This window comes from Rhineura floridana, chromosome 17 (assembly GCF_030035675.1).
Source record: "Rhineura floridana isolate rRhiFlo1 chromosome 17, rRhiFlo1.hap2, whole genome shotgun sequence".
NCBI lineage: Eukaryota > Metazoa > Chordata > Lepidosauria > Squamata > Rhineuridae > Rhineura > Rhineura floridana.
The window spans coordinates 28,128,604-28,154,244 of NC_084496.1; the positions used below are offsets into that span (position 1 = coordinate 28,128,604).

The 25,641-nt window shown below is 42.2% G+C and overlaps 1 protein-coding gene and 1 long non-coding RNA gene across 4 annotated transcripts in view; one reads left to right on the forward strand and one right to left on the reverse strand.

Moving 5' to 3' along the window:
* The window catches only part of SNX8 (sorting nexin 8), a 55,885-nt gene extending 37,355 nt beyond the window's left edge, over positions 1–18,530 (reverse strand). Inside the window, exon 1 of one of the 3 annotated variants that reach the window (XM_061599464.1) lies at positions 18,127–18,530. In XM_061599464.1, the coding sequence (XP_061455448.1) occupies positions 18,127–18,181 (55 nt within the window). In that variant the 5' untranslated portion in view covers positions 18,182–18,530. Of the gene's footprint in view, positions 1–17,268; positions 17,325–18,126 lie in introns of those variants that run through there. The other 2 variants (XM_061599462.1, XM_061599463.1) reach the window with 2 other exon arrangements.
* On the forward strand, positions 18,144–25,641 carry LOC133371738 (uncharacterized). Its single transcript, XR_009759371.1, has 3 exons — positions 18,144–18,598; positions 23,664–23,788; positions 25,488–25,641. It is a non-coding gene; the product is annotated as an uncharacterized LOC133371738 (long non-coding RNA).

Here is a 25,641-nt window from a genome sequence, read left to right on the forward strand (position 1 = left end):
AGGAAGCCAGTGAAACCAAAATAATCTTAATCCGAGCAAGGTCTGGTTTTGACATTACATTTTTACTCATAGCTTAAACGCCCAGCCATACCTAATTTCAAAATCCACATTTTCCATATTTGGTTGATGGCCTTGAGATACATATCATGTCCTGTTTGTGGTTGGATTTATTTGTTAAAACCTGATTTTCAAGCATCTATACATGTGGGCTTTTTTTTTTGTCTAATTCACTTTTGCATTTTGTCACGCATCTAAGTCCACCCCTTTACAGTGATAGCTCTATCATGGTAGTTTGCTTTTTGCACGTTTCTCCAGAAGAGCGCTGTGATGTTCCTGTATTAATGTAAATATGGTAAGTGCTGTTTGTATAGAAGATACATAGTAGGTGGAATGAAAGAGGAGGGGGGAGTAGATGAGCAGTAGAATGCTGGATGATTGGCTGACCGTGTGAATGGCTGAGAGTATAAATGGGAGAATGACAGTTGAATCTGCGAGGTGTTTACGAGGTGTTGTGGGTTGTTTAGGTGGTGTGTGGAGGTGGGTGTGAGTTGGTGGATGTCAGGAGAGTGTGGAGAAAGAGGGAGTGGGAGTTCTAGTTAATGATAAGTCAAGTATCACATAAGAACATAAGAACATAAGAAGAGCCTGCTGGATCAGGCCAGTGGCCCATCTAGTCCAGCATCCTGTTCTCACAGTGGCCAACCAGGTGCCTGGGGGAAGCCCGCAAGCAGGACCCGAGTGCAAGAACACTCTCCCCTCCTGAGGCTTCCGGCAACTGGTTTTCAGAAGCATGCTGCCTCTGACTAGGGTGGCAGAGCACAGCCATCACGGCTAGTAGCCATTGATAGCCCTGTCCTCCATGAATTTGTCTAATCTTCTTTTAAAGCTATCCAAGCTGGTGGCCATTACTGCATCTTGTGGGAGCAAATTCCATAGTTTAACTATGCGCTGAGTAAAGAAGTACTTCCTTTTGTCTGTCCTGAATCTTCCAACATTCAGCTTCTTTGAATGTCCACGAGTTCTAGTATTATGAGAGAGGGAGAAGAACTTTTCTCTATCCACTTTCTCAATGCCATGCATAATTTTATACACTTCTATCATGTCTCCTCTGACCCGCCTTTTCTCTAAACTAAAAAGCCCCAAATGCTGCAACCTTTCCTCGTAAGGGAGTCGCTCCATCCCCTTGATCATTCTGGTTGCCCTCTTCTGAACCTTTTCCAACTCTAGAATATCCTTTTTGAGATGAGGCGACCAGAACTGTACACAGTATTCCAAATGCGGCCGCACCATAGATTTACGCAACGGCATTATGATATCAGCTGTTTTATTTTCAATACCTTTCCTAATTATCGCTAGCATGGAATTTGCCTTTTTCACAGCTGCCGCACACTGGGTCGACATTTTCATCGTGCTGTCCACTACAACCCCGAGGTCTCTCTCCTGGTCGGTCACCGCCAGTTCAGACCCCATGAGCGTATATGTGAAATTAAGATTTTTTGCTCCAATATGCATAATTTTACACTTGTTTATATTGAATTGCATTTGCCATTTTTCTGCCCATTCACTCAGTTTGGAGAGGTCTTTTTGGAGCTCTTCGCAATCCCTTTTTGTTTTAACAACCCTGAACAATTTAGTGTCATCAGCAAACTTGGCCACTTCACTGCTCACTCCTAATTCTAGGTTATTAATGAACAAGTTGAAAAGTACAGGTCCCAATACCGATCCTTGAGGGACTCCACTTTCTACAGCCCTCCATTGGGAGAACTGTCCGTTTATTCCTACTCTCTGCTTTCTGCTTCTTAACCAGAGCTTGGAAAAGTTACTTTTTTGAACTACAACTCCCATCAGCCCAATCCAGTGGCCATGCTAGTTTTAAAAAGTAACTTTTTCAAGCTCTGTTCTTAACCAATTCCTTATCCACAAGAGGACCTCTCCTCTTATTCCATGACTGCTAAGCTTCCTCAGAAGCCTTTGGTGAGGTACCTTGTCAAATGCTTTTTGAAAGTCTAAGTACACTATGTCCACTGGATCACCTCTATCTATATGCTTGTTGACACTCTCAAAGAATTCTAATAGGTTACTGAGACAGGACTTTCCCTTGCAGAAGCCATGCTGGCTCTGCTTCAGCAAAGCTTGTTCTTCTATGTGCTTAGTTAATCTAGCTTTAATCATACTTTCTATCAGTTTTCCAGGGACAGAAGTTAAGCTAACTGGCCTGTAATTTCCGGGATCCCCTCTGGATCCCTTTTTGAAGATTGGCGTTACATTTGCCACTTTCCAGTCCTCAGGCACGGAGGAGGACCCAAGGGACAAGTTACATATTTTAGTTAGCAGATCAGCAATTTCACATTTGAGTTCTTTGAGAACTCTCGGGTGGATGCCATCCGGGCCCGGTGATTTGTCAGTTTTTATATTGTCCATTAAGCTTAGAACTTCCTCTCTCGTTACCACTATTTGTCTCAGTTCCTCAGAATCCCTTCCTGCAAATGTTAGTTCAGGTTCAGGGATCTGCCCTATATCTTCCACTGTGAAGACAGATGCAAAGAATTCATTTAGCTTCTCTGCAATCTCCTTATCGTTCTTTAGTACACCTTTGACTCCCTTATCATCCAAGGGTCCAATCGTCTCCCTAGATGGTCTCCTGCTTTGAATGTATTTATAGAATTTTTTGTTGTTGGTTTTTATGTTCTTAGCAATGTGCTCCTCAAATTCTTTTTTAGCATCCCTTATTGTCTTCTTGCATTTCTTTTGCCAGAGTTTGTGTTCTTTTTTATTTTCTTCATTCGGACAAGACTTCCATTTTCTGAAGGAAGACTTTTTGCCTCTAAGAGCTTCCTTGACTTTGCTCGTTAACCATGCTGGCATCTTCTTGGCCCTGGCGGTACCTTTTCTGATCTGCGGTATGCACTCCAGTTGAGCTTCTAATATAGCGTTTTTAAACAACTTCCAAGCATTTTCGAGTGATGTGACCCTCTGGACTTTGTTTTTCAGCTTTCTTTTTACCAATCCCCTCATTTTTGTGAAGTTTCCTCTTTTGAAGTCAAATGTGACCGTGTTGGATTTTCTTGGCAATTGGCCAGTTACATGTATGTTTAATTTAATAGCACTGTGGTCACTGCTCCCAATCGGTTCAACAACACTTACATCTCGCACCAGGTCCCGGTCCCCACTGAGGATTAAGTCCAGGGTTGCCGTCCCTCTGGTCGGTTCCATGACCAACTGGTCTAGGGAATAGTCATTTAGAATATCTAGAAACTTTGCTTCTTTGTCATGACTGGAACACATATGCAGCCAGTCTATGTCCGGGTAGTTGAAGTCACCCATTACTACCACATTTCCTAGTTTGGATGCTTCCTCAATTTCATACCTCATCTCAAGGTCTCCCTGAGCATTTTGATCAGGGGGACGATAGATCGTTCCCAGTATTAAGTGTTGGCTTGTGTGCGTTGTTGAGTGAAACAGCATACATTACGTTGGAGTTAAGTTGAGCAAGAAACTTCTTCAGAGCATGTTAAGAGTCTTTATTGAAAGACATTAAGGCCAGAGGCTTAAGAGTAAATACATGTAGAGATTCTTCAGTCACCCCCCTTCTGGTACATCTCTCTTCATAGATAAACACAAAAGACAGCCTCTCAGCTCAGAGGCATAATTCAGAAGAGGACAACACACAGACTCTGTTAGAACTTTCCCAGTCGCTATCAGATGGTGACCATAGCAACGACCCTGGCAGTCCGTTCCCAGACAGAGCATAGACATAACTCCCCCTTAACCACAGTTACGTCTTCACACTTGCAGGCTTCATGGAAAACTACTAGAGACAGTAATGCCTACTGGTCACCAGCCCAACATTAAGTCCCTCCTGGGGCATGGTATCACCACCCACAACGATTCTGTGGAGGAGTCTGCCTCTTTTGGGGTTTCGAGCTTGCTGGATTCAATGCCTTCTTTCACGTATAGAGCGACTCCGCCACCAATACGTCCTTCCATGTCCTTCCGATATAGTTTATATCCAGGGATAACCGTATCCCACTGGTTTTCTCCATTCCACCAGGTCTCCGTTATGCTCACTATATCAATGCTCTCCTCTAAGACCAAGCACTCCAGTTCTCCCATCTTGGTTCGCAGGCTCCTAGCATTAGCATACAGGCACTTGTAAGCAGTGTCTCTCTTCAAGTGTCTTTGGCACTTGCGGTTAGGCCTGTAATTTTGCTCTTCTGAATTTATATCCTGTGCCCAGGCTCTCACAATGCCTACTTCTAGGCCTACCCCTTTTAAAATTTCATCATTTCTTTGGTTTTTATCCCAGGGGGGAGGTTTATTCCGAACCGGACCTTTCTCAGCTCCTGTCGGGTTTCCCCCCTCAGTCAGTTTAAAAGCTGCTCTGCCACCTTTTTAATTTTAAGTGCCAGCAGTCTGGTTCCATTCTGGTTCAAGTGGAGCCTGTCCCTTTTGTACAGGCCCGGCTTGTCCCAAAATGTTCCCCAGTGCCTAACAAATCCAAACCCTTCCACCCGACACCATCGTCTCATCCATGCATTGAGACTGCGAAGCTGGGCCTGTCTGGCTGGTCCTGCGTGTGGAACCGGTAGCATTTCAGAGAAAGCCACCTTGGAGGTCCTGGCTTTCAGCATCCTACCTAGCAACCTAAATTTTGCTTCCAGGACCTCACGGCTGCATTTCCCCATGTCGTTGGTGCCAACGTGCACCACGACCACTGACTCCTTCCCAGCACTGTCTACCAAACTATCTAAACGACGGGCGATATCCGCAACCTTCGCACCAGGCAGGCAAAACACCTTGCGGTCTACACGCCCATCACACACCCCACTGTCTATGTTCCTAATGATCGAATCACCCACTACAAGGATCCCTCCACCCCCTGGAGATATATCCTCGGCACGAGAGGATAGCTGCTCATCCCCCTATTCACAGGAATAGATGAAACCATATGCTTAAGTACCATTAGAAAAGTAATCTTGTTATTTCTGTTATTTAATAAATACTATTTTGGTTTACCGAAGGCCTGATCCTTGGCTGGGGTTTCACAGACCAGAAGGGAGGGTAAGGTAATTACCAAGGCTGAAGGGCAACAGTAACAAATGGTGGCAGCGGTGAAGAGGAGAATAATAACATTACAAGTATCCAGAGCAACCCCGAGTTATATGAGTTATCTACATTGATACAAGGGGGTTGGGAACAGCATAAGCATGCAGTCACAAAAGTAACCGGATAGAGGGAGACTCAGGCAAGGTCTCTGGGAACATTGGTTATAGAACGTGACTGGTGGTGCTGCCTAGCAGGGGGATCTAGTGAGATCTGTGCTAGAGCGGAGAGAGAAACCATAAAAAAGGACAGTCCAGACTGGTGGAGTCCCTGGTGGTGCCTAGTGAAAGGCAGTAGCCACAAGCAGGTAGGAACCTGACAGGGAGAGCCAGGGAAGGACGTCACAAGCGCAGAAACTTTTTTTAATTAACGTGCATGTGCAGATTTGTGTTTAAATAGAAATTCCTTCAACTGCAGAAGGTTCAAATTACTATTTATTATTATTAACAAACTGTATTGAAACTTTTTTTAAATAAAATACTCTTATCTGGGCTGTTACATAAGGTACATACTACTTAAAATTTACTAATACAGAGGTGTAGTCCATGTTTCCAATGAATTGTTTGCATAAAATATAGCTTTTATGTGGAAATATTATTAATTAAACATTCAGTGTTACATTTGATCACAAAATACTATTTTTTTTCCAAAAAAGTGATACAGCTACAGGAACCAGAAGAAGGAAGTATGCTGGTTCAGTACCAGAAGCAGGAATAAATTGTAAGGCAGAAGGAAGACACGTGGACAGAGGGTGGGACCAACCAGGGCTGTGGAGTCAGAGTCGTGGAGTCGGAGTCAGAGTCGGGAGCAATTTTGGGTGGAGTCGGAAGCAATTTTGGGAGGAGTCGGAGTCGGTAGCAATGTACCGACTCCGACTTCCAAATAAATTTTGATTGACAAGAAGCAATTTTGGGTGGAGTCGGAGTCGGACAGTAGAAAAATAGAGGAGTCGGAGTCGGACAGTAGAAAAATAGAGGAGTCAGAGTCAGAGTTGAAGGTTTGGTGTACCGACTCCACAGCCCTGGGACCAACCCCTGTGATCTGTCCATAATGCAAAAAAAGGGACAAGAAGTCCTCACTACTGAGGTTAGAACCATTAATAATTGGAACAGAAATAAAAATCTATTTATAGCAGGGTATGGGAAGTGTGGATTTCTCCAGATAAAGTCTGAAATGGCGGGGAATGTCATATGGACACCAGCGAATTAATGGACACACAAGGAGGTTAGATTACAGATTAAAATAAGGTATGGATGGGCCCTAAATATGCAAGCATATATATCTTGTAAAGCTACTCTGGAAGCTCTCACACCTATGTCTGATTTTTCTGACACTTTTATATCAGTTTTTGTGCATGCATCTTAATATTTATTTTATTTATAAAACTATTTCTAAACTGCCAGCTCATTCAAAAAATTTAATGGCAGTGCTTAATAAAATAAAAATATGCAAGTACAAAACATCACACCAAAACAGCCTTATGTTTTCTACTGTCTCTAAATCATTACAATCCTGAACATTGTTCTGATTCCAATCATTACCTTACCTCAGAGCAAACACATCAGGAGTTGGTGATAATTCTGTACAAGTTTATATTGGACAGAAAACAATGAAGTATTTGCCAAAGATAGCAGTGGACTAGGCTAAGCAATATAATTTACTGTCTATCAGACAAAATGAGCTGGTAGCAATACTACTGGTACATACTTTAATCAACCCAATAAAGGAATACCATAGCATCCTACAACCCCTGCTGCCACCACCATCACCACCACTATCCCTCTGATGAAAAAACTACATGGTGCAACATAAACTGCTTCCAGAGACAGAGGTCTCTAAAAGCCCTGGTGGTGATCCATCCCAGCTTGAAAAAAAAGAAAGTTGAGCCCCAGGACTAAACCTCTTTAGCAGCCCAGTAATCTGGATTGACTGAGATATTGGTGCTTTGGCCTTCTGCCTAGACAACTACCTTATGGCCTTGTTTACATGGTTCCCTAGTCAACATATGCCCATGTCCTGGCTTCTTTATCCTCTAGGCTGCCAGTTTCATATATCCATGCTCCCTCAGATGAACTTTTGGTCTTCAACTTGCACTTGTCATCAACCCTGCCATCACACACATGCACAGCCCTACCTGATTGTGCTATATTTACACGGACTCACTTCTTAAGCCCCATAGACTCAGCCAGCCAATGCTGACACCAATTCCATTTCTCTCCCCTTTTTCCCACCTCTATGCTATCAAGCAATACCTTGGAAGGGGTACGCAGCTTTTATTCTGTGCATTAATAGAAGCTTGCTGATTGATTCCAAAGGTGGCTAACACAAAATTTAAAAACAATCCTAACAGGAATCAATTTATATTTAATCCAAATCTTGACAGCTTAGCCAAAGGCCATCAGTCATAAAATAGTACAATAAGAAATTGGACACCACTCAAACTACGACTGAAAAAAATTAATAGCAGAATTCATAGCAAAATCCAATATAGCTTCAAAATCTTTCACAATAATACTGCAATTATTAAAAACTATAACACGTTGCAGGCAAGACAGGATCCTACTCATTTATAATTTAACTCAACAATTTAACACAATGACAGCCCCCTAATGAAAGTTACATTTATATAAGCAAGAACCAAGTTACACAGAAGCACAATTACAAAATCTTTATGTGATGAAGATGTGGTTTTCTAAGCAAAAGTCACCCATCACCAAAAACCTCAAACAGCCCCATCTAGTGATGGAGCCAGGTATGCGTCTTGGGGAGGGGTCTATAGTAATGGTGTCATGGTGATGTCCCTGTATTTTAATATCTGTAAATATGGTAAATGCGGGTTTATTAAGCGATATATGGTAAGTGACTGAGTGAGAGGGGGGAGTACATGGGCTAGAATGCTGGAGAATGTTGGATGATGATTGGCTGAGTGTTTGAACGGCTGAAGGTATAAATGAGAGGATGACAGTTGAGTTGGGGGGAGTTGTGAGAGCCCTGAGTGGAGAGTTATTTGGATGAGTTGGTTGGCAGAGTTCTGAGGGAGGGTTGGATTATATTTGGCTGGTATTTAGGCAGAATATATAAGACTGGAAACATAAAGAGTGACACTATGTGAAACCATACGCTTGTTGAACATTCCTAAAGTAATCTTGTTATTACCTGGTGTTATCAAATAAATACTTTTATTGGTTTACCAAAAGCCTGATCCTTGGCTGGGGATACACAGACCAGAAGGGAGGGCAGGGTAATTACCAAGGCTGGAGGGAAACAGTATTGAATAAATGGTGGCAGCGGTGAAGAGAGATATTGTAACATCGTCAAGCATCCAGAGCAACCCAGGATTGTATGCTTTATAGACAAAGATACAAGTGGGTTGTGGACAGCAAGGGCACCCAGACACAAAGTAACAAGTCATAGGGAGACTAAGGCGAAGTCTCTAGCAGTATTGTTTACAGGGAGTGACTGGTGGTGCTGCCTACCAGTGGGATCTTGTGAGATCTGTGCTAGAGCATGTGAGAGAACAAATAAAAACCGAGATCCTAACAGGTGGTAGCCCTGGTGGAAGTATCACAGGTAGAGCCAGCTGGTGAGATCGTCACAGTCACAACTGAGAAGACCCCATCTTTCAGGGCTACCCACCAAGGCTCAGCCAGCAAAAGGATCAACAACCTTAGCTGTTGATCAGCAAGTGTGAGAGGGAACTCAGATACTTCTTCCCTAACACATATAGAACCACAGCTGTACATTGCTAGGCTGCATCAGCTTCATACACAAGAATGTAAGGAAAAGCTAGTCTTAATCATAATCCTTTTGAGAGGCATCACTTACTCAGTTTTCCAGCCACCTGGCACAGACCCTGACAGATCGTATGCAACCATAAAAGTCTATAGACCAAAGAATACCCTTAGGATAGGGGTCCAGACAGAACTGTTTGGCAAATCTAACAACATTAATGTAGCAAAACACTTTCCAAGACGTTCACATTCAAAAGCACCATAAAGTACAAAACAGATGATATAGTACTGACCTCAGCAAATCAAAGATTCCACTGAGGAATGGGGTAAAAATATTCCTCAGGAAGCAACATGATAAATCCACCAGAAAAAAACAGATGAGGTTTCATCATTATTATCTCGAGTCATGACCTGGGGGGGGGGGTAGAGAGAAGGGACTGTAGGTCCAAATAGTGTAGGGAGCCCAGATTTCCCCTTAGCAAAACCAGATGTTTCCCTGACATTTTGGAGCCAAACATCTGAACATAATAATAAAGTTTCGTTCATCAGCATTTCCTTTCCTTTTTCTCCCCTATCTTAGCCCATAGAAAGAAAGTCACGAGCTACAAATGGAATGATTTTTTGTAATTTGTAATGTTTGTAATTTGATTTTAGCTTTTGCTGTTTTTAGATTGTGAAATTTGATTTTAGACTGATGTTTTGTATTAAATTGTATTTTATTGTATCTATGTTCACCGTCCAGAGAGCTATTGCTAGTCGGGCGGTATATAAGTTTTAAAAATAAATAAAATAAAATAAAATAAAATAAATGAAGTCTATTGACTGAGGCTACAATCTCAAAAAGGATAACACAGCGATCAGTTCCAAAAACAAAATCAGCATAGTTTACTCTCAAGTAAACATTTACCAGAATTTTTAAAAAATCCTGCTTCCTAAGAAAAAGCTCTCAAAGCAACTTTCAACCAGAAGTAAACAAGGGGAAGATGTACAATTGCTCATCAAGAACTTCCTTCTATGAAGGGGTTACGGGGGGGGGGGGAGATTGTGTGTAGTGCTGTTGGTTTTTTTTAGGAAATCCCCAACCACATCAGCATTGCTAGAATTCACCAGAAGGCAAAACTACTTTTAAAACTTTATATGGAGTGCCACTAAGTGCCACTGACAGTCTCACTTCTGCATTTCTTTCCTTCTCCTCGAGCTACACACACACTCTCTCAAAAACAACCTTCAATATGAAACAGCTGAGTTAACTTGGGATATTCTGTTTGACCAAGCCAAGCCATTTTAAATAGCCAATGTAGAATTCTTTTTTTTTTTTTTTCAATAATTTTTATTCAAATTTTCATAAAACATACAAGACGAAATCATAAAACATTCAAAGACAAAAAACAAAATCAAAAATAGTTAAACAAAAAAAAAAATAAAAAAAAATAAAAATAAAAATAAAAATAAAAAATAAAGAGTAAAATATTGACTTCCCATTTGTCAAAGATCAGATCAGTTATAAGTCTATAATATATAACAATCCTGTCTCTTAAGTCATATTATAAAATCACTTTCCTCCAATAGTTATCTTACTTAATCATCAAATCTCATAAACATTACTTTATTCTTTCCACAAAAAGTCAAAGAGAGGTTTCAATTCTTTAAGAAATATATCTATCAATTTTTTTTTTCCAGATAAGCATATCGATTAATCCATCTCATTACTAATTATGATAATCTTATTGTCATAACCATAGTCAAAATAAACATTTCAATTAATCCATCACATCAGAATCTGTTAGGTTCAGTAATTTCAGTAGCCATTGTTCTATTATCCCTATTAGTTCCATTTTCCATCTTCCATCTTCAGTAGTCTTGTTAAGTCCAGTAATTTCAGTATCCAATCTTCCATTATCAGTATTCCATAATAATCTTGCTGTCAAAGCCATAGTCATATAGTAAGAGTCTGATGGGAATTACCTCTATCCCAAATATTTTCTTGCCATCCATTCTAAATAGGTTGCTGAAATACTGCTGTAAAATCATATCTCTGTTCTTTTTTTCAAAATACACTGGGTCATCTCTTGAAAGTTTTTCCATTGTCACATGGCTGCAGTTAATTCCATAGATTTTCTCTATATTGGGCTCCATCACGTCATTCCAGTCCAGAAGATTATCCATGCCATTGATAACTTTATCTCTAGAATCTTCATTAATTTCTTCAGAGATAACATTGAGTTCCAAACAATAGATTTTATTTCTAAAGTCCATAGACTCCAAATCTTTTTCCTGTTCCACGTTTGTTCCAATCTCCGGGGTCTCCTCTCTCACAGGGACCCCTATTCCAGTCTCCAGGGTCTCCTCTCTCACAGGGACCCCTGTTCCAGTCTCCAGGGTCTCCTCTCTCACAAGGACCCCTATGTCTTTAATCTCCTGTGTCTCCAAACAATAGATTTTATTTCTAAAGTCCATAGACTCCAAATCTTTTTCCTGTTCCACGTTTGTTCCAATCTCCGGGGTCTCCTCTCTCACAGGGACCCCTTCCAGGGTCACCTCTCTCACAGGGACCCCTATATCTTTAATCTCCTGCGTCATTTTACTCAATTCAATTTTCAACTCCTTACAACCCTGTCGCAGGTTTTGTTTCGTTATCTCAATCTCATCCATTATTTTCTGAAACATAGTTATTTCCAGATTCTCAGCCACTTTCTTAATTGCCATTTTAAAAGAAAAATATAGGAAAACCACTTCTTATTTCAGCAACAATTGGGTTAATACTCCAAACTTGGTAACATCACAGTATAAACAGAGCAGACAGCCTTATCTCTCCATAGTTAAGTAAACAAAATGCAGTTCCCAGGATCGAAACAATTAATGGCAGTCGTCAGAAAACAGATTCGTCAAAATAAAATAGACCAAAAAGAGAGTAGTCTCAGACAATATAATATTCTTCAAAATAAAAATCTGGAATAGAAATCCCTCTTCTGTGTATATCTTTAGAATGCAAATCCAGGACAGCTTTTTGCAACAAAAACAGAGATAAGCTATTAATTAGTGCGTAGCAGAGAGAAGTTATGGCTCCCCAGTGAGATGTCAAAAACTGATCAATCTGGCAAATCTCTTTTAAACAGCAACAATTTAAGTCAAGTAAAAGAAAAATATAGAAAGAAGGGTGCTTGCCTGTTAGTGCGTTCTCTCTTAGAAGATAAGGTGAACGTTCGCTTTATCAGATAGAGCTTGCTGTTGAAAATCCGTCCCACCTTCGTCGGCTGGACCTCGTCCCATAAATTAATGAGATCTGGTCACCCCAACAAAAATAGGCTTTGAGGTTAATCTCTTCGTTTCTCCCTACCCGGGAGAAGTTTAATCAGTCAAAAAAAAAGAAAAAACTGACTGATATATCTGAATAAGCTTCTTTTGAGGCAGGAGCCCGTCTCAAAAGCAGGCACAGGCTAAGTCACCCTTCCCGGAAGTCGCCAATGTAGAATTCAAGACTGGGAAGACATTGGTCCAATGTCAGCACAGCCATGAATTAATTGGATGGCCTTAAGCAACTCTTCTTCACTTCAGTTTTCCATTTACAAGGCAGGTAAACCATCATAAGTTTGCTACAATGATTAACATGGAAAATTGCTGCTACGGCATCTGAATACACGCAATGAAAACTATTTAAGAAACCATAGTCAGTGTGGTCTATTGGTTAGAGTGCCATATAAGGACTGGGAAGACTAGGGTTCAAATCCCTGCTGAAGTGAAGGTCACAGGGTGACCGTAGACCGATCACAAACTAACCTCCTCCAGAGGGTTGTTGTGAGAACAATATGAGTATGGGAAGAACCATGCATGCTGACCAAATATCCTTAGAAGATGGATGGATTAAACAGTAATAAAATATATATTTTATTGAAAGCATTTTTAAACCACCTTTCATCTATATAGATACCAGTGCGTATACAAGGGATGAGCAAATTTTTAAAAAATGTAAACTACATTAAAAACAAAACATCATACCATAAAACATGTGGAGGCAGAAAAAAACAGCAAAATAGACTATAAATCTAGATTATAACAATGAATTATAAGGATGCAAAGATTTTATTAAGGACAGGCCTATCAACAGCTATTGGCCATGACAGCTAAATAAAACATCCATGTACAGGAGCAGTCTGCATCCAATTTACAGACACTGAGGATAAACAAGTACCTGTCATTGTTTTCATGCTCCAGTTGTAAACTTCCAGGGGTATTGGCCTGACCACTTGCCAGGGACAGAATGCTTGATTAGGAGGATTGTGGTCTGATCCAGTAAAACAACTCTTAGGATTTATATAGCAGGTTCTCAAAACATTGTCTCAAATGAACCTCTGAAAGGAAACTTCCACGTTTCCCCAAGCGTATTTGCCATTACATTTATATCCCACTCATCAGCTGAAAAAGGCTAACAGAGCAGCTTACAAATGTCAATTATAAAACAGTCCCTGCCCCCAGGTTTACAGTCGAGAAGACGCGTAGTGTTACAAAAGTAAAAGTAGATGGGAAGGGGAAAAGTGAAGGATTAGAGGAGGCTTTTCTGTGGAAATCCATCGTTCACCCCAAGTGTAAAAGATGACAGGGCAGCATCACAAAGACTCACAGGGTGCTTGAAGGTCCCCAAATAAAAGATCCCAGAGAAGCAAGAAGCCTTTGAGAAGTACAGGTGCTGGCCTCCTGTACCGCCACGTCAATCAATATGAGTAAGGAGTGGGGTAGCATGGCTGCAACTCAACACTGGTTCTCCATAAACCACACCAAACATGCGATTAAGTTGCACGTGCTGTAAGAGTTCCAGTGAATTCCTGAATATACTTTAAGCATGGACAACTCAAGGAAATTCAATGGAAATTTAGAGTTTACCTAAAATCTCTCAAAAAGTCAGCCTGTACGACAGGGAGCAAAGTTCACCAAGACAATTTCAGAAAAGAGCATTTACACCAAATCTGCACAATCTGTGTCCCACAAAGCCAAATGCAGCTCACCAGCCACAAACTGTGGCTTGACCAGAGCACGACATTTCCCCTATTACTGCAGTCCCAAGCAAAAATATGGATAGAACATAGTGGCAGCTCAGGGAGCCACACGATAATGTACCACCACAATAAGGCCTCTCTCTTCCTCACTTTGAGAACCCAGCCAGGATTAAAAGTCATACTAGATAGTATGTACACAGCCATTACAAATAAGTGCACAAAAGTTAATAGCCCACAAAAAGGTGTTTTATTAGTCTGCTCAGCCACAAACACCTGCCAGTCATTTGTGGCAAAGTGACAACATGAAAGAACAAACTCTCTCCCAGTTCATGAATTATTTTCTACTTTTTTTGTTAATGATGGTAATGTTTGTAATTTGATCTTAGTTATGCAGTTTTTAGATTGTGAAATTTGATTTTAGATTGTGATGCTTTTGTATTTTCCTGCATTTTATTGTATTTATGTTCACCGCCCAGAGAGCTATTGCTAGTCGGGTGGTATATAAGTTTTAAAAATAAATAAATAAATAAATACTTGGTCACCTGCAGGCAATTCTTGCCGCAAGAAATTAGAAAAGTGGCAGCTTTCAAGCTTGCTTTACCCAGGCTGAAGTCAAAGAGCTCCCAAGGACCAGTGACACTTATTCAAAGAAAGGCAGCAACACCAAACAATTTGGTGGTGACTTTGACAAACCACTTTTATTTATTCATTTATTAAATTTATATCCCACCCTTCCTCCTAGAAGGAGCCCAGGGCAGCAAACAAAAACACTAAAAACTCTCTAAAACATCTTAAAAACAAAAGACTTTAAAACATATTGAAACAAAACATATTTAAAAACATGTTAAAACAAAACATCTACAAAGCATATTTAAAAACATATTTAAAAAAAACAACTTTAAAAACATCTTAAAAAACAATTCCAGCACAGACAGAGTCTGGGATAAGGTCTCTACCTAAAAGGTAGAGTCTTCAGTAGGCACCAAAAAGATAACAGAGATGGTGTCTGTCTAATATTTAAGGGGAGGGAATTCCAAAAGGTAGGGGCCACCACACTAAAGGTCCTCTTCCTATGTTATGCAGAATGGACCTCCAGATAAGATGGTATCTGCAGGAGGCCCTCAGGGAACATAGGAAGCTGTCTTATACCAGGTCAGACCATTGGTCCATCTATCTAGCTCAGTATTATGTACACTGAATGGCAGCCTCTCACCGGTTTCAGACTGGGAAATTTCCCACCACTACCTGAAGATATCAGCAACTGAACCTTCTGCATGCAAATCAAATGACTTACAGCTTTCCCCAGACAACATCAATCCAACAATGACATCCACTGATAACAACCATCATGGGAAAGAGGATTTTTAAATGCTGAGCTCAGAGGAAAATGAAATGCAGAAATTCTGCATTTCATTTTCCTCTGACCTCACAGTTTACAATATGCATCTGGTAAATTTGGGGATAATAAGCTGTATTTTATGTATTTTATCTATTTTAAATTTTTTGTGTTTTTATTGCGTATGATTTTATTGTGAGCCGAACTGAGTGCCCTATTTTAGGGTAGAAGGGCGGGGTAGAAATATTTTAAATAAATAAATAATAAACTGTTATCTAATCTATGCGGTCACAAAACATTTTGTTAAGTAGCTCTCAAGGTATAACTCATCAGCATTTTCCAAGCATAATAATATACCTAAGAGAAGAGATGACCATTTGCCTAATTTACATAGGCAGCCGGGAACAAAGGGCACTCACTTCACACAGGGAAACATAAGTTTTGTCAGACAATCTATGAACATCTTCAGTGTTAAACATTAATCTTATAAATATTATCTGTGAGTTGTATAATAACGACATTGTATAATAATGAGAAATACTAATAAAAACTATATCAAAACCTGCTGAGGCTTTAACAGGCTTTTTCTACAAATGAGACTGTCTTGTTCTGCATCTGACCACTGGCCTTTGTAGCTGCTCCCTGACTGGAAGTGGCAGAGGCCTTTTCCAGCCCTGTTGTCAGATATCCTTTCAACTGAAGATGCATGGGACTGAACCCAAGACCTTTTGCTTGAAAACCAGGTGTTCCACCACTGAGCTGTGGCTCACCTGTCAAGCTGTCTCTTGGCAAGTGATATTTTCAAACTGTGGAAAGAGTTAACTCCAGAGACCTCAGCCCGCTATCGTCTATACCAGGGTGGTGAAATAAAGAACGGTCCTGACACTTTTCCCGATTGTCTTCAGAGGTAGTAGTATCTTGCTGAGAAGAACTCTATTCATGCCTAAAGACTTGCTCTACCTTGTAACTGCATTTGTTCCAGATACTAAAAATGAAGGATCCAAGACTGACACTTTAAACAGGCCCAAAATACCCAAATCCAACACCATCTTTAGAGAAGACAAGGGGGTGGAATAAGCAGCAGCTGATTAGTTCACCTTCAAAAGGAGCAACACAACATCTACGAAGTTACAATCCTATATATCTCTATGCTGAGTAAAAAAAATTAACTCTGTCCATGGTCAAAGTCTGCCCCCTATTATTACTGCACAAGTTTTCGGTTGCCATCACTTCTTTTCCTGGCCTTGCTTCTGTGCCTTTAACAGAAATTCTGGTATAGAAAATATTTTTAGCAGATGAAGTTTTTCCTGGCATCGCTTGTCCAAAGAGGCCCTGAATATCTGTGTATCTGAATACAGAATCCCAATAAAAACAGAACAGAAAGACTTCCACATTTGCTGGAACACCATTTCCAAAGAAGCAATTTCAAATCCTACTTCTACATTAACCAGAAGAACTATTTCAGAGAAGCTATTTCAAAATGACCAATTCCCACAGTATCTATAGCAATGCTACTCTTTCAAAGAAAATAGCCACATAATTAAAAAATGGCATGACTTAAATAAATAAATCCACATTAACTGGAACTACTTCAAAGGAGCTATTTCAGAACAACTGTCTCCCACAGTAACTGTCGAAACACTACAAAGCATCTTGTGGCACCTTAATGGCTAACAAATTTCTTATGGAATAAGTAGTCTACAGCTTAGCCAACAATAAATTTGTTAGTCTTTAAAGAGCCACAACAAGACACATTGTTGTTTTTGCTGCAGCAAATTAATCCACTTACATGGAGCTCAGCCCCACTGAACTCAGTGAGGCTTACTTCAGAGTAGGCCTACGAAATAGTACTCTAAGAAATCCCAAAAATACTGCTTCAGAGAGCACATGTAGTAATAAATATAGTGAAAGTAAATTCTCACTATATTAATAACTAGAATTTTCAAAGAAGCCTTTTCTGAACGACTGTTTCCCAGTGTAGCTGTAGAAATACTGCAGAGCAAAACTGCAGGGTGGCTGGCAATACATCAAGAGGCTCAATGCTATCACTCGTGGACAGAACCAAGGCAAAGGATATTTAGCACATTATCAGTCCTAACAGGCTTACCAACGCCAGAATGTCTCCATTGTGAAGAACTGTTTTGAGAATCATCACTGTTAGTTATGAAATCATCACTGCTTTTCTGCATATCTCTGGTCTCACTTTTTACAATCTCCTCCTCCTGCCCCTCCCCAAAAAACTCTGTATGGCACACATACCTGCTGTAACACAAGGCTAGGAGAGCCTGCTTCTGACCCTTCCTTGCACAACTGCCTTGCAAGGAAGGCCACCGGCATCCCCGTTATCTCTGCCACCCTGCTCCACTTTTAGCACCTGCAGCTCCGGGGGGTGGGTGGGTTCTGGGGCTCTCAAGTCAACAGCATCCAGTTCCATTGTCCCTCTCTAGGGCAAAATAAAAATGCTTCACCCCCTCCCCGCCAAGGTCCCACTCAGCTTACAAGGGGCACAGAGCCGCGCCTCACGAAGCAGGCGGTTGTCTACAAAAGCTTATTATGCCATAATAAATGGGGGGGGGGGACAAGACCGTTGGGTAGCTTTTATAGAAGTCCTGCTACAGTATTTGGAAGGGAATTGGCGTTAAATAGTAGTGAATACAGGGAAGCCGAGGGTGTTTTTAACTGTTTTTAATTGTGTGCTTTAAAATTGTTGCAACCCGCCCTGCGACCTTTGGGTGAAGGGAGGGTTATACATTCTAATTCTACTACTACTACTACTACTACTACTACTACTAATAATAATAATAATAATAATAATAATAGGCACGAGACAAGCGCGCCCGCAGAGCTGTCACGCCGCGGGACGGTCCTGACTACCAGGGCCTGTCGCCTCCCCAGCCCAGCCCGGCCCCCACGACGCCCCTCGCCCTGTCAGGCCACGGCTCTCCTCAGCGACCCGCCGCCCTACCTGAGGCCCCGCCGGGTGCCCCCGAGCCTGCGGCGGGCGGCAGCTCCCCGTCCATGCTCCCCTCTTGCCCGAGGCAGTCATGTGAGGCGGCGCCGACAGCCGCCGGGACCCTTGGCGGACGCCCTCCCCTTCCTCCCCAGCGCCCGCCCGCCTGCCTTCTTTCCCCTCAGCCCGGCGGTGGAGGCGGAGGCGGTGGAGGAGGCGGGGAGGCGGCTCGCTCCGGCCGGGGACGGGAGAGCGGGTTCCTGGCAGCCTTTGGGCGGCTATGAAGAAGCCGGGCTGGTTGCGGGCCGGAGTCGAACGAGCCCCGGCCCCTGGTTGCGGTTTATTTTTCCTTCCTTTTTTCCGCCGCCGCCCCCCCCCCCACCTTGCGGGCAGCAGCGCGTGAGCGGCTTATGGCTACTGGCTTACACGCTGGCTTGCCCCGTTGAATTCGGGGAGGAGGAGCACAAGGGCGCCGCCGCAGCCGCAGGTATGTGGCCTCCGAAGGAAGCCCCCGCTGAGTCCTGTGGGGATAATAATGACAGAATTTGTGTGTTTGCTTTTTACACTTATATCCTGCTCTTTCTCACTGAAGAGAGCCAGTGTGGTGTAGTGGTTAGTATGCCTGGGAGACCCGGGTTCGAATCTCCACACAGCCATGAAGCTCACTGGGTGGCCTTGGGCCAGTCACTGCTTCTCAGCCTCAGAGGAAGGCAATGGGAAACCCCCTCTGAACACGGTTTACCATGAAAACCATATTCATTGGGTCACCATAAGTCGGAATTGACTTGTCCGTTTACATTTACTTCCTCCCTGCCCGCCCTTCACCCAGAGGTTCCAAGGGCGGGTTACCACAATTTCAAAATACGTAATTAAAAACAGTTTGAAACCACCTAAACGACATCAGAGAAAACAGGCTGGGTCCTAAAAATATACATCTCAGGTGTCGAAGGCCAGGGTTAAAGAGGCCTGTTCGGCCGAAAATTATACAGCGAAGTTGCCAAATGCACCTGTGGGGAGGGAATTACACAGCTTCGGGGCCACCACTGAGAATGCCCTCTCCCGGGCCACCACCATCCCTGAGGGTGGTGGAACTACCAAAAGGGCCCCTCTGCTGATCTCAACACCCAAAAGGGTCCGTAGGGAAGCATACAGGCTTTCAGATATTTCGGACCTAAGTCATGTAGGGCTTTAAAGACTAACGTGAGCACCTTGAACTGGGCTTAGAAATGAACTGGCAACCAATGCCCCAGGTCAGTGTGTATAGGATTGGAGCTGAAGAGTCTGTGCCTGTCTACTGGCTGTGCTCATACCTTCTTCAGTCTTGGGTCGCCAGATGTGGTGAGACTACAACTCCCATCATCCTTGGTCATAGGCTAAGCTGGCTGGGGTTGATGGGAGTTGTAGTCCAGCAAACATCTGGAGACCCAAGGCTGAAGTAGTCTACCCAAGTTTGTGCAGAGATAAGGAAGGACCTAAGGGAATGTGGCCCTCTAAGCCTCTCTATCCGGCCCCAGAGACCCTCCCCAGGCTATACCCTTCACCAGCCCACACTCTCCTTGAGAATGTCTCTTCCAACTGTTAAAATGCCTCTTGCTTGCCTGGGTGGTGAATGGACAGATTGTCCGCCTGATGTGTGTTTGCTGTGGGTGAAGAAACCTCTGACTTTTGCATTATTATTATTATTTATTAAATTTGCATGACTAGAATGTACAAAGGTCACACCCACTGCTCCCTCCATCTTTCGCCATTGGCATACGGCCCCCGAAAGGTTCTCCCTACCCACCCAGGGGAATGTGTCCGTAGGCAGGAAAAGGTTCCCCAACCCTGATTTACTCCATAACAAATTTGTTAAGCCTCATTGTGTTCAAAGGGCCTTATGCTTTGGTTCATGTGTGTAGCATCCTTGTCCAACCTGGTGTCCTCCAGATGTTTTGGATCGCAACTCCCATCGGTCCCAACCAACATGACCAATGGTTAGGGATGATGGGAGTAGTAGTCCAACAAGTGGAGAGCACCAGGTTGGGGGTGGCTGGTGTATAAGGCTGCATATGTAGTTTTAGACTCCAGACTTAATGGCCTTACTGAGGGCTGGGGACGGGGGAGAATATGGTAATAGTTCTTGGGCACTTGATATGGTAACATATATCACTTCACAAACTTAAAATGGTCCTACAGAGACACCTGTTTAGCTGGCAATGTGTATTACTTCACTTACTTTAAAATGTGCTGCCTTTAAGGGAAGCAGGGCTCATGCAAAAAGAAAAAAAATCCTGCACATAGAAAACAATGAGCTTTGAAAGATAAGGGTCCTGGCCTATGCTTCCTCCTGTATGCTGGTTTTCTATAATTTTTAAATACAATTCTGTAATTTTTTTTAAATGGACGTGCATTCTACCATTGGAGCCCCTTCTCTTCTGCATTCTGAAGTGGTACAATCTGGATGCAAGTCTCTCACTTTGTCTCCTTTTTTTTGAGATCCAGGCCTATGAGAGGGTTCCACTCTAGTGTGCACTACAGTACACAGAAACATGCCCACCCATCCCTTGAGTGTTGTGGTTTTGCCTGTCATCTACAGGGCGAGGCAGACAGGCGATCAGGCCTGACTGATTCTATGCCATAATTAGGCCTAGTAGCCGTGATTCTATCCAGGCATGCCACAGTTGCCAACTTCTCTGTGCCAGTTATGGCTGGGACCAAATCAACCACCCAAGCAAGAGCACTGCTAGGTACTTACAAAAGTTGGGGTACAGGCTCATCTCACAATTTAAATAAATGTATAAAAGTGCTTCATGGCAGGGCCGGGCAAAGGCATTTTGCTGCCTGAAATGAAAGACAAGATGGTGTGTGTACACACCAGTGGTGGCTGGTGACCACTGGACCTGATGGGATACCTGGAGGACATGGGGGCACAGCCAAGCTGTTCTGTTCCCCCCTCCTGTCCTCTTCCTTTGCAAAGATACTGTGGACACTTAAGCACAGCTGTGTACAAATAGTTAGCACCTAACGAAACTGAAAAGTGTCTTATTTTTATTCAGAAAGGGGTCCCTGCTGTCACAGCTGCTTTTATGCAGGGAAAAAAGTAGTGTGGCCTCCACCTGTTCTGGTTTCTCCACCATCCTCCTCCTTTGCAAAGAAACAGTGGACACTTTAACATGGCAGTTTAGTTAATACTTAGCATCTAAGTATCTTACGTTGGTTCAGGGGGCCCTGGTGTCACAATTTCTAGTGTGGGTTCATGCCACAATAACTGTACATGACTCAGGATAAACCCTGCCAAATTTCAGGGATTGCTCCCTGAAAAGTATGTATAGGCTTGTGGCTTTACTTGGTTAGTCTTGAAGGCGCCTATGCTCAGTTGCTGGAAACCTCAGCAGAGATGGAGAGAGAGTGCTCTTGTGCTTAGGTGCTGCTTACCATGGGCATCTGGATGGCAACTCTGAGAACAGGATGCTGGACTAGGGCCATTGGCCTGATCCATCCAGTAGGCTCTTATGTTCCTATAAGACATTTTGCTACCTCAGGAAAACAAAATAGTGGCCCCTCGGCTGCGGAAGGCAACTGGAGTGGCAGTTGATTCTTTAAGCAAAGGGAATGCCCACCAGTGCACTTAATGACTACGGGCTCGTTTAGGGGGTGCAAGACAGGCCATGTGGCAGAACATACCGCTCTGTCCTCTCCACCCAAGGGAATTACTCAGGGGGCTCAGAAAGAACACCTAAGAGCTGCCCTGCTGTTCCTCCAGGCTCTGCCACCTGAGACAATTGCCTAACTCTGCCCAGTGGTAAAGCTGGCCATAATCACATTGTGGTGAAGGCTACCGATAGACGCATCTTGGTGACAGTCTTGTTGCTAGGCTATTAAATTCACAGAGAGGTAAGGAGTTCAAGTCCACGTTTTCATATTGAATTAGATGGCAGCAATTTTATCGTTCCAGCCCAGCAGTAACAGGCACTTGACTGTTGGCAAGGGAGATTCCACATTGAAGGCATTTTCCCTCTTAGTGCTTGAATTACCTATCTACATATAAAAAAAAATAAAGCAGTTAACAAAAATTATAAAAATACAGAATAAGATACAGAATACAAAACAATTAAGCAGTAAAAGCAGTCAGGATATTAGAAATAAAAAATCAACAGCCAAATTAAAAGAGAACAGCAGCTTAAAGAGTAAGATCAAATGCTAAGAACATGCTGAATAAAAGGTTCTCTGACATCCACATGAAGACTAACAGAGGAGATCCATGCCAAGGGTATTCCACAATCATGGGTGATGCCACCACAGAAAAGTCTCTGTCTTGAACATCCATCCACGTAATCTCGTGTATGGAAGAAACTGAGAGCAGGGCCTCTGATTTTAGCTAGCTGGCAGGCTCATGCGAGAACCAATTGTCCCTGAAGTCACCTGGCTTCACACTGCCTAAGGCAGAGGTGGACCATATGCAGCCCCAACCTCATTTGTGTGGCCCCAACATCTCTTGAAGCTGTTCCATTATTCCATCCCATCAGAGGTCTGCTCTCCTTTCTTGTTAAGTTTTCCTCTGCATTTTATTCGATTAAAATTGATTTTTTTTTTAACCGAGTTGTAAGAATTGGGGAAAATAAGTTTTCCCCCAGCTATCTGAGAACAAACTGCGCTCCCTCCCTCCCTCTCTGTGTGTGCGTGCATGTGTGTTTGTGTAAGTAAAAAGCACTAAAATCAGAAAGATTACTTTTACTTGCTTTCCAGAACAGCTGCTATATTGGTTTGGAGTACTAAGGTGGGGAAGAAATCCTCTGTATATTCATTTGAGAGATATCCCCATCAAGCCCAGTGGGGCTTACTTCTGAGTAGATCTGCATAGGATTAGAAATTCTGATCTGAGTTAGCTACAGTGTATATTTGCAAGGCAGTGTTTATTCCAAATAACATGATCCAGAACACTTTTGTCTCTGGCTCCACTCATCATCTGCTCTGGCTTCGCCCACCGCTGACATGTGGCTCTCAATAGATTACCCCTGAAGGAATGTGGCCCTCAGCAGAAAAAAAGAGATTGTCCACCTCTGGTTCAGGTTTTTAAAGACTAAAAGAAACACCTTAAATTGACCTTAGGAGGAAAAAGGCAACCAGTGGAGATAACATAAGATAATAACATGTTCCAGTCTTCGGGTCCTGGACAACAGTCTGGCTGCCACATCATGACCAACTGAAGTTTCTGTACCATCTCTTAAAGCTGGCCCCACCTAGAGAGCATTGCAGTTGTCCAGCCTGAAAGTGACACAGGCTTGGTAAGTCCGTCTTCTACAGGAAAGGCTGTAGATGGCAAACCATTGGACACCTATAAAAGGCACCTGAACATCCCACACAAAGTGCTGGGTGCCTGATCCTTCAAGGGGAATACAACCACATCTAAAACAGGTGGAATAACGTCCTCCAAATTGCTAGAATTCCTAACTGTATTCAAAACACAAGGTTTGTAAAACAGGATTGATCACCACTCCAAAATGACTTGTGTGAAAGTTAAATGTTTTAATCTATTTATTGTGACACACTGGCTGTTCTCTCTGGTTAAACAGGTGTATCCCAGCATGAAGTATGCAGCGTATTGCACTCAGCAACTTACAAAACGAAGATGGAAGAGGAGATATTAATGTAAAGCTTACCTAGAGGGGCAGATAGGATCTGTGCTGCTGAGACGACGGTAAAGTTTTGTGTTTAAAACAGTAACTATAGGAAACATGCCCAAGATGTACATTGCAGAGATAAATTGCTCAATTCTCCTTAAATAAAGGCCAAAACAAAATTGTATCATAATGAGGTTTGCACTGGCAGTGAAACAAAGCCTTAGAGGCTTACTCTGATAGATGCTGCAAGGGAATATTTAAAAGTAGCAGACGGCAGTCTTGAAAAAGGTTTCATGTCGTGCTGTTCAACATTTAATTTATTTGCCAGACTGGGTGGTATCAATAAAGAACTGGAAAGTTCACCACCCTCTTCTGTGTATAATTCTAATTGATTCCAAAGAGAACATGCTTGGTATTTCTGCTCTCTGGTGTCTACATTTGTATTTAATTTTATCTCAGATAGTTCAACAGCACTTGGTTTGGCTTTCATCAGATTATAACATTTCCCAATGGTCTTAACAGTAAATATAGAGTTTTTGTTTTAACTCAAAATGGTTACTCTCTTCTAGCTGAGGTGAAACAGGAGCCCTCCATTTTAGGACTTCCAGCACCTACAGAAGAGTTTATTTTATTTTAACTGAACTCTAATTTTATAATTTTAACTCATTTTTATTTTCACTGTACCAAGTTTTCTGTACAAAACTTACAGACAGTATAATTAAGCGGTATATAAACCAGGGCTGTGGAGTCGGAGTCTCGGAGTCGGAAGCAATTTTGGGTGGAGTTGGAGTTGGTAGAAATGTTCTGACTCCTTCATAAATGGCGAATGTATATTAACTAGTAATAACAAATTTACTGTAGTAAAATGGTAGCACAAGGCATTTCATCACCACCACGTGAATCCAGAGCTTGGAAAAGTTACTTTTTTGAACTACAACTCCCATGAGCCCAATCCCTGCGGCTGATGGGAGTTGTAGTTTAAAAAAGTAACTTTTCCAAGCTCTGGATTCACGTGGTACTGATGAAATGCCTTGTGCTACCATTTTACTACAGTAAATTTGTTATTACTAGTTAATATACATTTGCCATTTATGAAGGAGTCGGAGTCAGACAGTAGAAAAATAGAGGAGTCGGAGTCGAAGGTCTGGCGTACCAACTCCACAGCCCTGATATAAACTGTGTAAATAAAGGACCAAATATAATTATACACGTCATGCAACTACAGAATATTTAAATTAATATATGAAGATTTGTTTTGCAAAAGTACCAGAGAATTTATTTCAGTATGTATGGTATTAATGAAACATTTACCTGAATTAAGATACATGTGGCACAGCATAGTGTAATGGTGAGAGTGTTAGACTAGGACTAGGAGATCCAGTTCAAGTCCCAAATCAACCATGAAGCCCACTGGATAGCCTTGGGAAAGTCACTCTCTTTCTCAGTCTTACCTACCTCACAGGGCTGTTGTGAGGATAATGTACGCTGCTCTGAATTATTTGGAGGATGATAGCAAATAAATAGTGCTGCAATAAAAATAAATGTATAGTAACAACTAACACTGGCTACTATTTCCCCCCAATATTTTTAATTAAGATTATGAGATTGCAACATCAAATACAAACATATCAATATACAGCTGGGGGCGGGAGAGAAAGGAAAAAATAAAGAGGAAAATAAAATATAACAATTGGCAAGGGTGGGAGGGCTAACTAAATAATATTTTGCACCAACGTGCTAATATGTCTTATGTTGCTCATCTATTTTATCTTTCAGGTGCACCAAAAGGATGGCAAGAGAATCCACGCAAGCAAGAAGAACATTGTGAGGCAGAAGAGCACAAGGACTATAAAATCGTAAGCAGACAGTGAAGACCTTCCACGTTCTTTTCTATTGCTGTAGTCAATAAAATCAAACCAGGTGATAAAAA